This window comes from Lissotriton vulgaris, chromosome 1_1 (genome assembly GCF_964263255.1).
Source record: "Lissotriton vulgaris chromosome 1_1, aLisVul1.2, whole genome shotgun sequence".
Taxonomy (NCBI): Eukaryota; Metazoa; Chordata; class Amphibia; order Caudata; family Salamandridae; genus Lissotriton; species Lissotriton vulgaris.
This window is the reverse complement of record NC_141685.1, coordinates 881,928,021-881,940,862: the sequence shown is the minus strand read 5'-3', so window position 1 is coordinate 881,940,862 and position 12,842 is coordinate 881,928,021. Positions and strand designations below refer to the sequence as shown.

Here is a 12,842-nt window from a genome sequence, read left to right as displayed (position 1 = left end):
TTTCCCTGTGGGGCTTCCGTTTTCTGGTTGTTAAAGTGTCAGGGGATTAGGTAAATGAAGCTGAAAAGGAATTACTTTACTTTTGCAGCTCAAAATGCGCGCAAACTGTTCCTGGAAGTAAAGGGCCTGCCGTAGAGGAACAGTTATTGTGTTGAATTTTCTTCCTCTGCCGCATCTTGGGTTCCTGTAAACAAACCTATGCGCATGAAGCCAAGCTCTACCACCACGTTATTGCACGCATAGGGAGGGAGGGAAGGAAGGGAACGAGGGGCGCGCGGACCGCACAGCAAAAGAGACGCCGTACAGGTGCACATCACCTGTCGGTACGCGTGCACATCTCCTCAGCAAAAGAGACGCCGTACACGTGCACATCTCCTGTCCCCCTTCGCCCCCCAAACTGACAACAATAGGTCTCGCCAAGGCGAGCAGCGCATGCGCTGCATCGTTAGGCGAGACCTAACCAACCAAAAACAGTAGTGCACATAAACAATCAGACATGGAGCAAAGTGAAAGGGTAATAGGTAATAGGTCCCTGCTCCATGGAAGGGAGCAAGATACCAAAAGGAGGGACAAAAAAATACACATTATCCACATATAACCAAGTTTTTCGGAGGGACACGTAAATAAAGAATGAAAAGTGATGGGCGGGCTGAAAGCCCGCAGAGCAGTTGAAGCATGTCTCGAACATACATTGCATGTGCTGCTTAGACAAGACCTGAAAAGGAGTGGATCTGGAGTCGCCTATGCTCCCAAAATACAGCAGAGGATTATATAGAAAATCATTGATAATGGCATCAAAGGCTGGGCACAGGTTTGAATAGAGACAATTAGAAATGTATATTAAGCAGGAAAACTGCACCTAATCCGGATCTCACTTAATCATACAGGATCCCATGTGCCCATTTCCTGTGCTACAGTAAGCTGTTGGGGGCACATAGATGATATCAAGGGGGCAAGCAGAAAGATGGGGGTCTGAGGCAAGCCCAGTATTGCAAATCATCCACACCTGTGGAAGGGTAGAAAAGTAGTGAAGTTATTGTATGAAACCAAAGGGAACCATGATCAATTGAGTCAGAAGCGGTCAATCAATATTGGGACTGAAATCAGCCAAAAGGCCAAGGATAAAATACTGAAGTACATAATGAAAGTATCTTGCAATGCAAGGCTAAAGCTGCTATAACTTGACTTCCTGCATAGGTTATAACTTAGACCAGTGTTTACCAAACTGTGGGTCACAAGCTGATTTTTGGTAGGTCGGGAAAGTCCTAGCAATAAATAAAGATGCCTTTAAATTCTGTGTTTATTTTGTCACATGTCCAGATGCTTCAAACACAGAGGTCAAATGTCAGGCTATATCTTCAGACAAATTGCTGCTTGTTCTTTTAACATGGGATTTGCATTTACTTTTCTTTCTCTGACTGCAAAGAGAGGAGTTTTAAATTGAATTATGAAACAATCTTGCTGCAGTACAGGACATGTGAAAGGAAAGGCTGCATGATGTCATTTTTTTTGCAACACACAAAATGTAATTTCCTGTAAATGAACTGTATGCATTTAGCAGTTAGGAAAGCAAAAATGGAGCAATTGAAAAAAAATCTAAAGTGTGCTGGAAACTGTTTTCAATACGATCAAAACAAATCAAGACACTTTACTTGGCAAAGCACAAATGATTAATATGAACAGAAACCCGCTTTCCACATAATATTGTAAGTATTCTATATAGTTTCATCAGTAAAAATGTATGTCTCTGCACAGCTAGTGGCCATTTCAATTGAAAATTTACTGTCTGTAAATGACAACCACATGATGCTTTAGTTACATTTAAAAATCACTCCTCCTCATGCCCATTTTAGGGTGGCGAAAGTTTGTTGTTCTAAAAAGTGGGTCATGCTTCTAAAAAATTTGAGACTTACTGCCTTGAAAAGGTTACATAGGATCTACCTCATAGTCCTGTCATGCTGCCTGTGCTGTGCTGAACCAGAGGCGGGTTTTGTAGATTTGGTCTGGAACTATAAAGTGGTACAGAGCTACTGGGGAAAAATAGCCAAATTAATAGGACTAGAAGTTGACGACCCAGATGGTATAGCAACAAGGCAATGCTTATTGGGGTCATTTACTAGGTTAAAGAACAAACTTAGTAACAAATAGTTCTACCTGTATATTTCTCTGGCTGCTGCAATGATTGCATGTTTAATATCGATAAGGGTGTTAATAGAGTCCTGCACTTTGCAAACCAGACATTTTTATTTTAATGTTGTTTTTTAGAGTTATATATAGCGCAAACTAGACCCTAAGATATTGGGTATCAGAGCGCTTTACATAGCACCAATTTCGTTACACAAGGACACAGTACATTTTTTGTTAGGCACAGGGAAATTAAGTGATTTGCCCAGAAATACAGGATGTTGAGTCATTGCCGAGACTCGAAACCAGTTCCTCAGCTTCAAGGTTGACCGCTCTAGCCGTATGGCCACATCCTCTCCCACCTCAAGATGCAACATCAGCCTCATTCTTAGCAAAATGATTACCTTATTTTGACTTGAGACAGTAAGATGTCACAGGTTGCAAATATCTGTATGTGCATAGAGATATCGATAGCTCAGCTGTGTGTTCTCTCCCAATATGTTAATGGGAGGTCCTCTGGGACAGACAAGTCTGAGGAATTATGGCCACAGAAAACCCACAAATTACAGGGAAAAGCGAGCAGAGCAGCTGGATAGGTTAATGAGTTACAGAGAGAAGGAATAGTTAGTTGGAGCAGAACCACTGGGTGGATGCAGGAAGTGGAAGACAGGAGTAAAAAGCAGTTGGCCTGAAATGTTAACAAGCATTGGAAATGCAATAGGTCTCGCATTAGAAAAGTTGGAGCTATTGGTCTTGTAAATGTAATAATTTTTTAAGTTATGTTTATGTTTTTATAATAGCAAATGTATTAATTTTGTTATTGTAAATGCCAATATTTATAGAATTTGCAAATGTGACACCTATAGCATTATTAAAGCTAGATGTTTAGTATTCCCCTGTCTTACATGTATTGATATGACAAATCTTAATGGCTTATACATTTTATATGTAATTATTAATTACATAATAATTTTTGTAATGTATAATGGCACTACATTAAAAAAAATTGTGAGAAGATTATGTGTTGCGTATGTTATATTTTTTAAAAATCAAGATTAAAAGTGTAATATTATTTTTTTTTGTACTTTTGTAATAAAGCTTTACACATTGATACATTGCATTTTTGCTGAGAACTGGGTATAGTGAGGGTGTGAGGGGGGTAGAGTGAGGGTGGTAGAGTGGTATAGTGAGGGCGGTAGATAGAGTGATGGCAATAGATAGATAGAGTGAGGGTGATAGATAGTGTAATTATGTGGTGTGTAGTTATGAGGCACTGAGTGGTATTAGGAGTGTATGTTGGGTTGAGCGCAGTGTAAATATGTAGCATATAAATATGTGGCACAGAGTGGTATTTGGGGTGTATGTTGCATTGAGTGTAGGGTCATTATGTGGCATGTAATTATGTGACACTGACTGGTATTTGGAGTGTATCTCCTCACCTGAAAGCACTAAACTGGCTACCTTATGAGGCCAGAATTCAAATGAGGACAGCATGTATCACTCACAAAGCGGTTCACTATAACACGCCAGGATACCTAAGCAAGAAAATAAAGCTATCAGGAGGAAACACATCAACGAGAAGCGCCAAGGAGATGCTGTTGAGGCCGGCCTTTTTTCGTAAGAAAAAGACCTATGATCGAGCATTCACTGCCCCCAGAGTTTGGAACTCACTCCCTCCAAGCATTAGGACGATTCAAAACACTGCAACTTTCAAACGGGAATTGAAAAGCCATATGATGAGTAAATACCTTGCATAGGGAAGCTGACGGAGCGCTGGTATGGACCCCTACCCCTGCTGAAGAGTGGTCCCTCTCCATGGAAACAAACATTGTCAAGAGACTAACTCCACTCACAAGCCTCGGCTGTACTCTGATCGATACCACAGTCTTGGATGAACCAACTGCTGTTTTCATAACCAAACTATATAACCTCTACCTCACCTTATCTAATGATATGGATCGTGTTATAAGCTAGGCCTTTCTCACCTTTTATTTACTAATTGCACATGGGTTTGGAATATACTTATTTATGCACCCCTTATAGCCACAGCTTCTTTAACCTTCTATTGCTGGTTTTGAAATGATATCTGACTGACAATGTGTAACCTACCTTGATGTTATGTTATATAATGTGCGGAGATGGTTCAACTCGTTCCTAAGCAACAGATCGCAACGAGTCCAGGTTAATCAAGCAATCTCAATAGCTGTTCCCTTAGCCAAACTATATAACCTCTACCTCACCTTATCTACTGATGGATCATGTCATAAGATAGGCCTTCTCACCTTTTATTACTATTTGCACATGTGTTTGGAACAGACTTATTTAGGCACCCTCATAGCCACAGCTTCGTTTACCTTATATATGTTGGTTGTTAGAACTGATATTTGACTGTTAACGTGTAATCTACTTCGAAGTATTGTGATGCAATGTGCTGAGATGGGAGATGGTTCAATCCGTTCCTGAGCAGCAGAACTTAACGAGTCCGGGTTAACGAAGCAATCTCAACACCTTGTCCTAATGCAATTGGGGTCTCGCAAGGCCCACCTTATCTACTGATAGGGACCGTGTTATAAACCAGGCTTTCTCACCTTTTATTACTAATTGCACATGTGTTTGGAATATATTTATTTAGGCACCTAGCCATAACGTCTTTTACCGTATATCTGTTTGTTTTGAGAATTGATATTTGAACGTCAATGTGTAACCTACCTCGATGTTAAGCGCTCTGATACCCACGGGTCTTGTTCGCGCTATACAAAACTTTATAATAAATAAATAAATATAAATAAATATGTTGCATTGAGTGCAGTGTAATTATGTGGTGTGTAATTATGTGGTAGTGAGTGGTATTTTGAGTGTATGTTGCGTTGAGCAAATTGTGAGAAGATTATGTGTTGCGTATGTTATATTTTTTAAAAATCAAGATTAAAAGTGTAATTAATTTTTTTTGTACTTTTGTAATAAAGCTTTAAACATTGATACATTGCATTTTTGCTGAGAACTGGGTATAGTGAGGGTGTAAGGGTGGTAGAGTGAGGGTGGTTGAGTGGTATAGTGAGGGCGGTAGATAGAGTGATGGCAATAGATAGATAGAGTGAGGGTGATAGATAGATAGTGTAATTATGTGGTGTGTAGTTATGAGGCACTGAGTGGTATTAGGAGTGTATGTTGTGTTGAGCGCAGTGTAAATATATAGCATATAAATATGTGGCACAGAGTGGTATTTGGAGTGTATGTTGCATTGAGTGTAGGGTAATTATGTGGCATGTAATTATGTGACACTGACTGGTATTTGGAGTGTATGTTGCATTGAGTGCAGTGTAATTATGTGGTGTGTAATTATGTGGTAGTGAGTGGTATTTTGAGTGTTTGTTACGTTGAGCGCAGTGTAAATACGTAGCATAAAATGTTGTACTGAGTGGGTGTTGTAGTGTATGTTGCATTGAGTGCAGTGTAATTATATGGCACTGAGTGCTATTTGGAGGGTATTTTGCGTTGAGCACAGTGTAATTATGTAGCATTTAATTATGTGGCACTGAGTGGTATTATGAGGAGTGTATGCTGTATTCAGTAGAGTGTAATTGTGGGGCGTCTAACTATGTGGCACTGAGTGTTATTGTTTGGAGTGTATGTTGCATTGTAATTATGTGGCATATAATTATGTGGTATTGTGTGGAGTGTGTGTTGCATTTAATAGAGTGTAATTATATGGTGTGTAATTATGTGGCACTGAGTGGTATTCGGAGTGTATGTTGCGTTGAGCGCAGTGTAATTATGTAGCATTTAATAATGCGGCACTGAGTGGTATTGTGTTGAGTGTATGTTGTATTCAGTAGAGTGTAATTGTGTGGCATGTAATTATATGGCTCTGAGTGGTATTGTTTGGAGTGTATGTTGCATTCAGTGCAGTGTAATTATGTAGCATATAATTATGTGGCACTGAGTGTGTGAGGGTGCAGTGTGTGTGAGGGTGCAGTGTGTGTGAGGGTGTAGTATGTGTGAGGGTGCTGTTATGCCATGCTATGTTATCATACGTTATGCTGTTATGTTATGTAATATTATGTAATATGTTATGTTATGCTATGCTGTTATGCTGTACTATGTTATGTTACGTTATGTTATGCTATGCTAAGCTATGTTATGTTATGTTGTATGGTATGCAATTTAAGGTATTGTTATGGTTTTCGGCAATGTTTTAGTTGTACTGTTGGGTTGATTACCTGATATTTACAGCTGGATGTTGGTTGCGTTTTCTGTTATAGTTTTGTTACACTGAAGATTCTGGAAAGCTCCAATAATTAGCATCGACACATCGGCCCCACTGAGCTCGTATGATAAAGGGTGCAATCAAGGAGCGCCCTTGGGGGGTCTTGCAATCCCAGAGGGCGGTGCTACAACAATGAGCGCTTTGTGAGGGGGACAGGGAATGCGGTGGGAGATGGGCAGAGTGTGCTCGGCTACGCTGGAGGTATGCAGTGAAGGTGGAGGGGAGGTACAGAAGAAAGCTGGCTGGTGGTGTGTGAAAGAAGAGGCGGCGGGGGGGGGTGGGGGTGGGGGGGGCGTGAGGCGGGGGCAGAGCGCGGGCAGGTGGGAGGCCGTGCCATGAATCACACAAGTAGCTGTGATTATAATATAATCAATATGTATCGAAGCGTCTTAAAAATCTGTCCAGATGTTTTACGGGCACCGTATAATTCACATTATTTCTAAAGTACTTGCCGCAAGCCGTACGGAAATATGAGCACGTCGGTGCACAAACAGGGGCATTCCAAACGTGTGGAATGTCTATTCAATTCATGCGGATTTTTTTAATAGCAATATAGGTCATCAGACCGAGATTTTACAGTCTGTAGGTTCCTTTTATTACTGTTATTATATGTGCGTCTTAGATATGCAAATGCGTTTAGCAGAAGCGCTGATTTGCAGAACAGAAAATATAAGTACTGCATTGTAATTCCATTAATTAAGCACTTGCTGTCCATGACGAGGTATGTATCCGTGCACTAAAATGCACACAGACTTTTGTGCGTGCATGACGTCATCTGGTCTCATTACTAATAAAGAAGGATTTATAGAGGAATGCAGTACGCAGTAGCCTCTGTCCGCCCGCTCCCCATCACACATAAATTATGGACCATAAATGGCATATTGAACCACGTAAATGTACTTATGTATTGATTATGTTATTTATTTAATCATGTCTATAATTAAACCCGGGAACCAAAGCAGAAAAGAAGCATTTATTTTAAGAAAAGGTATTTTGAAACTTCTTTTGCAGGTATGTGTGCCATGAAGCCGCAGACATTTGAGCTGTGGCGCTCTTCTGCCCCTACTTTCAAAACTGCCATCACGATGCGACACGGCGGGCAGGGGAGGGGGCGGAGCGGGTAAATTTTTTTTTTAAAAAGACGGAAGGAAGAGAGAGAAGGGGAGGGGGGAGGAGAAATGCGACACGGCGGGCAGGGGAGGGGGCCGAGCGGGGTGTGAAGCAGCAGGGGCCTTTGAAGTGAAGCTAAGCTTCACTTCAAAGGTGTGGGAGGAGTGCTGCTGGGGAACAGATGGCGATTTGATGATGTGCAGGTGCATTTTAGGTCAATGCGCTTGCACATTGACCTAAAAGCGCACGGGCACAGCACCAAATCGCCAGTTGGGATACTAGTTGGGTAAAGTCTGTTTAAGTCGCTATAGTCTCGCTTCTCTCAATGCGCATGCGCATTGATAGGTCACGCGACCTAAAAAGAGAGGAGGTAGGTGAATGAAGAAAGCAGAAACTACAGAAGAAAGAGTGCAGAATGGAAAAAGGAAGGATGTGAAAGAAGTGTTGTGTAGAGGCTTGTTAGGAGAAAAACATACACTGCTGAATAAAAAAGAAGAGCAGAAAAGACAGATGATCAGGGAAGAGAAGCAAGAACACCTAACAGAAGAGTACAAAGAACTGCGGACAACAGAGAAAATTGATTTTCGGAGGAGAGAGCAAAAGGAGCACAGGATGAGGTTAGGCTTACCTCAAATCGCCCACATAGTGGGTGGCCCAGGACAGTCGCACCCTTGAGCGCCCCAACATGTGCAAGAAATTGGTGGCGCCCAAGATGTTGTCAGCCGTCTCGAAGGCTGCGTTCCCACGTCCAAGGATAAGCACTGTCTGCCCAGCAAAGTCTTTAGGGTCCACAGAGATGGACTCGTAACCTTCTGCATACTCCGAGCCTGGAAAAGGCACCTGGTGGGGAACTCCAAGGCCTGTGGCCACTAACAGGACACTACGGAGAAAGGAACAAGGAGAAAGTCCTTCAGAAAGAGATAGTCAGTAGCACACTGAAATCTGGACAGACACTTACAACTGGGAACCACAAAGCTGCCCCTGCAGCATGCTCACCTGCACCTGTAGTACTGCTCATCTTGGTCTGTTAAGTCAAAATAATGGCCGTTCCAGGCTGTTGGGTCCTTGTGTAGACGCACACGTGTAATATGAGTGTTGTGGCGCACCCGCAGCCCTGCGCTGAAGTCCTGCAGGTAGCGTACCATCTCATCAGCGTGCGGGAAGTAGTCCTGGGAGTAGCGCGTGAAGAGTAGCCGTTCATCGTGGCTCAACAAAGAGTTCCAATCATGGCGCAGGTTGAACTCGCTGTTGTGGCGGCCTGTGTGCCGTTTGTTGATGCTAATGAGTTTGCGGTGGCGTGGGTAGTGTAGGAAGAAGCTTCCGGATACATTGGCACGCTCAAAGACTATGTAGTCTCTTTGGGATTGCTGTAAGAAGTAGGCAGCCTGCAGACCGGATGGACCTGCCCCAATGATGCAATAATCACGGTGAGAAGTGTCAGCACGCACAGGGGCCAGCGCAAAAGGCACCAATAACATCACAAGGCCTCGACAGAAAGGCATGATGGAGTTGTAAAGGATCTGCTGTGAAAAGAATGGAGATTTAACTGACAAACAGCCAAAGCCCTCAAACTCACAGACTCCAACCTGAGCTCACTTCAGTACTACAGACTTATGGGCTTCACACTCTCTGATTCCAAGCTGCACTCATCGCCCTTCTACATTTTTATGCACCCTGGACACCATCCTGAGCTTTCCCCAGTACTACAGTCGCAGAATCTTACACTCAAAGACATGTCTCAGAATCTTTTACTCAAAGACATGAATCCGAGCTCTCTCCAGTATTATAGTGCCATAAGTCCCACCAAGGCTGGTCCTAGAACTTCTGGGGCCCCGAGCGAGAGGGAAGATGTGAGGCCCTCTAATTTGCATGTAACATCACAAGAAGTGACATCACAGAAAGTGACATCGCAGGACTATTGATCTTATTTGGCATCACTGAAGAGACCTAACATGGACATCAGTTACATGGGCAAAAAGGTAAATATACAAGTGAAATAAATCCATATATTGGAGCACTGTACTAAATGGATTCCATTTGTCACATTGGATGGAGAAGCTAGGTGCAGGTTTCAAAAAGATGGATATTTTTTACTCAATGTTTCCAGATTCCATGATTGTTTCCAGACGAGTGCATGATAAAAATTCCAGTTCTGTCTCATAAAGGGGAGAGATCCTTTTGAGGTAATGAGGGGTGGGATCATTCAAAATATAAAATTAAACAAGACAAAAGCCCTCACACCATGGATATAATCGCAAATTTCAAAAGGCTTCGTTATCTTTCCGTGCCATTATTGTGCCACCTTAGTATGACATTAATAATTAGTAAGTTATTTTAACCTAAATCCTCTCACCAGTATCCCATATGCACATGCTAAGAGTCGTAGGACAGTCTTTTTTTGTGTGTGGGCTCTTTACTCACCAGAATGATGTTAAGTGCAAAAACACAACACATATATTACAAAAATACAAGACACCATTACAAACAAATAAAGATTGTACATAAATTAAAAAAATATTTAGAACCACGAGACCACTACTAAATCATACATTGACTTGGATGTATGCTGCAGATTCAAGGGGTTTTCAAATCAATGTTTTTGATTTAGTGTTGGAACAGTAGGAAGTGGTAGAGGCCAGCTATAGTGCTGTTGAAGCCCTGTGCGGCAATGTTTGTTGGTGCCCCACAATGACTCCCTCTGCCACGGATTCCCTCAACAGTGCCCAACAAGCCTCCGCAACCACACTCTCACTCAGATGCATTTAATTTGATCTACAGCTCCACTGATACCAGTGTAGGGTCTCAGACCACTTTACATCACACACATTACACAGAGACAATCAATCATACGTATATAAAATACTGTATTGGAAATGTTAGATAAGACAAAGTACTACAAGGTGTAGGAGTCACTTGACAATCATACATTTAGGCAATATTGTTTAATAGTGATTGGTCTGGAGAAACACAAACCATGAATTTAGAACTTAATATCATGATTGGGGGTTCACTTTAATAACCAGAATTGATTTCTATCCAAATTAAACCTTTTTAGAACATTAGGATAATCAAAGACTGGAGAAATAACCATAATGCTCTAATTTCTAACTTGCAGTTAGCATGCAGCTCTATGACAGTTAATCGCTCACTGTTCTGTTAAAAATGTTGACTTATAAACTGCAAGTGGCAAAAGGATCTCACTGACAAAAGCAGCAACCCACTGGCCTATTTACATTATGTGCACTTTGTTATCGGCATGGTACATGTTCTATGCAGCAAGCACATTAACCCTCTGTGCTTACTTTTCAGGAGTAAAAATTTCCACTTGACAAAAATCCATCTCTCTCTACTAAGAACATTAATCATTGGAGTTATGACATTTTTATTGTTGCCCAAAATTGCTGGAGGCCAGGAAGGAGGCAGCAAGTGCTTTTAAAAACATCATATACTTGCAAACATGATGTCTCCACCCGAAGTCAGTGACCAGAGTGATCGCACCGTTCGCATTGCCCTAGAGCCAGCCCTTCTCAATGGTCCTGTGACCTCAGTGACATAGTCACTGACGCTCTAGGAGTGCTGCTTCATAGGCCTGCCTGCAAGACTGGAGGTGAACTTCAGTATGGATTGTGGTGGACAGACATCAAGGTTAACCCATACTTGCCACCTCTGTGGTTTACCTGCTGGTGCTAAGACACCAGGGCTTCTACGGTCTAGCTGGCCTTCTAAGGTCCAGCAGAGAATGTGCTCCCTCAGGAGAGTGTTCTGGGAGACTGGTCATGATGGCTGAACCTGGTTCCCCAGTCCCATATTCGTCATCTCTGATGATAGTGCCACACCCCCCCCCCGAACACCATACTGCCCCACTGAGAGAAACTCGCACTGCCTTCAACTACAACCCAATCATGCCTCACTATAAACACCTTGATGTGACACAATTCAAAATTACGATTAATTAAGAGGAATATGCTGCCTAAAAAGTAAAAACATTGTGGAAAAAGCAAACATTCATAGGGAATGCAAGATTAAGTAACATGTGAAATGTGGGAAGGAACAACATGGTTACCTTAATGTTTTTGCGCTTAATATTCAGAAATCAGTGAATGCTTTTGCCAGAAAAGTTAAGGACATGACTACAGGGCCCAGAAGGGACCCAGTTCTATGTCCATTACTTATATCCTTACAAAGCATAAGCAGTATGGTTTAAAAAGACCATATCCGTAAACACAAAGCAGTGGTACATATTTTATTTTCCAATCAACCAGGTATTGCAGTACCTCCAGAAATGGTGCACTTCCGTTCCCTGGGAAAACAATGTTGTTCAAAGAATGAAGAGAAAATAAAAGTAGCGCTTCTGGCAAACTCTGTAAAGTGGCGCTAATGTGTTTTGGGTGTGAATAAAATCAATCTGGCCACTTTGCGACCCACTCTGTCTTGTTTTATTTAGTTATTTTTCACATTTTTAAACTTTTATTTCTCTCATTCTTGAGGTTGCTGCAATAGAAACATTTCCCAAAAAGACATTTCCAGCTAAGTGTTTTTCTTTTTTGGTCAATTTCACAGAGGAACAAATAAATGAAAGGAAAGTGAAGAGGGAATAATGGCTACAAGGCCAGGGGAAGGGAGCCCCCCACACCTAGACCTTACAGCAGGCTCTAGCACTTCTAGGCCCAGGAAAGGGGGGCCCCTCCCCTGGGCCTGGAAGCAGTACGAGGCATTTTGCACACTGCCCTAGCACTGGCAGTACTACATACATTTTAAATGCGCATTCACATCAAAGAAATCTTTGCGATGTGCGATGTACAGATTACAAAAGCCAGTTGATCTGGCTGTTCCCTCCACCCCTCACCCACCTCTCCTTACCTGTGTCAGGCTGGTCCTGGAAACACAAGGAACCTTCTGTCACCTAGCAACAAAAGGCAAAAAGGGCACCTAGAATGGCCGGTACTTAACAGGTATTTAACAGAGGCGCTGCCTCGCACCTGAAACTGAGCCAACATAATTGGTGGCCCAGCAGCTGTACCAGCCCCATTCTGTTTGCTCCTTCCCCCCACCCCTACACTCCGCGGAATGACACCACGCTTGGGCTAATTGTGAAAAGTGGTCTTTCACAGTGAAGCAGGCCCCCTGATTCTCTGCTGAGCGCGAGGCCCTGGGCAGCGGCCCACACTGGCCATGCCTAGCACCGGCCCGGAGTCCCACTCTAACTGACACCAAGCTGGGCTCCGACCACTAGTACATCCTTACGGGTGCTGCATTCACTGAGTTGAGTTCTTCCAGTATCATAGCTTCAGGTCCAGTACTCACTGAGCTCCGACCCTTACTACCAGGGCTTGAGGTGGGG

At 42.6% G+C, this 12,842-nt stretch overlaps 1 protein-coding gene across 1 annotated transcript in view; it reads right to left on the bottom strand.

Moving 5' to 3' along the window:
- The window catches only part of FOXRED2 (FAD dependent oxidoreductase domain containing 2), a 59,869-nt gene that overhangs the window by 33,343 nt on the left and 13,684 nt on the right, over nt 1-12,842 (bottom strand). The window contains exons 2-3 of the mRNA XM_086958538.1: nt 8,498-9,024; nt 8,130-8,381 (exon numbers count right to left, since the gene is read on the bottom strand). Coding sequence (XP_086814664.1) covers nt 8,130-8,381; nt 8,498-9,003 — 758 coding nt within the window. The 5' untranslated portion in view covers nt 9,004-9,024. The remainder of the gene's footprint in view (nt 1-8,129; nt 8,382-8,497; nt 9,025-12,842) is intronic.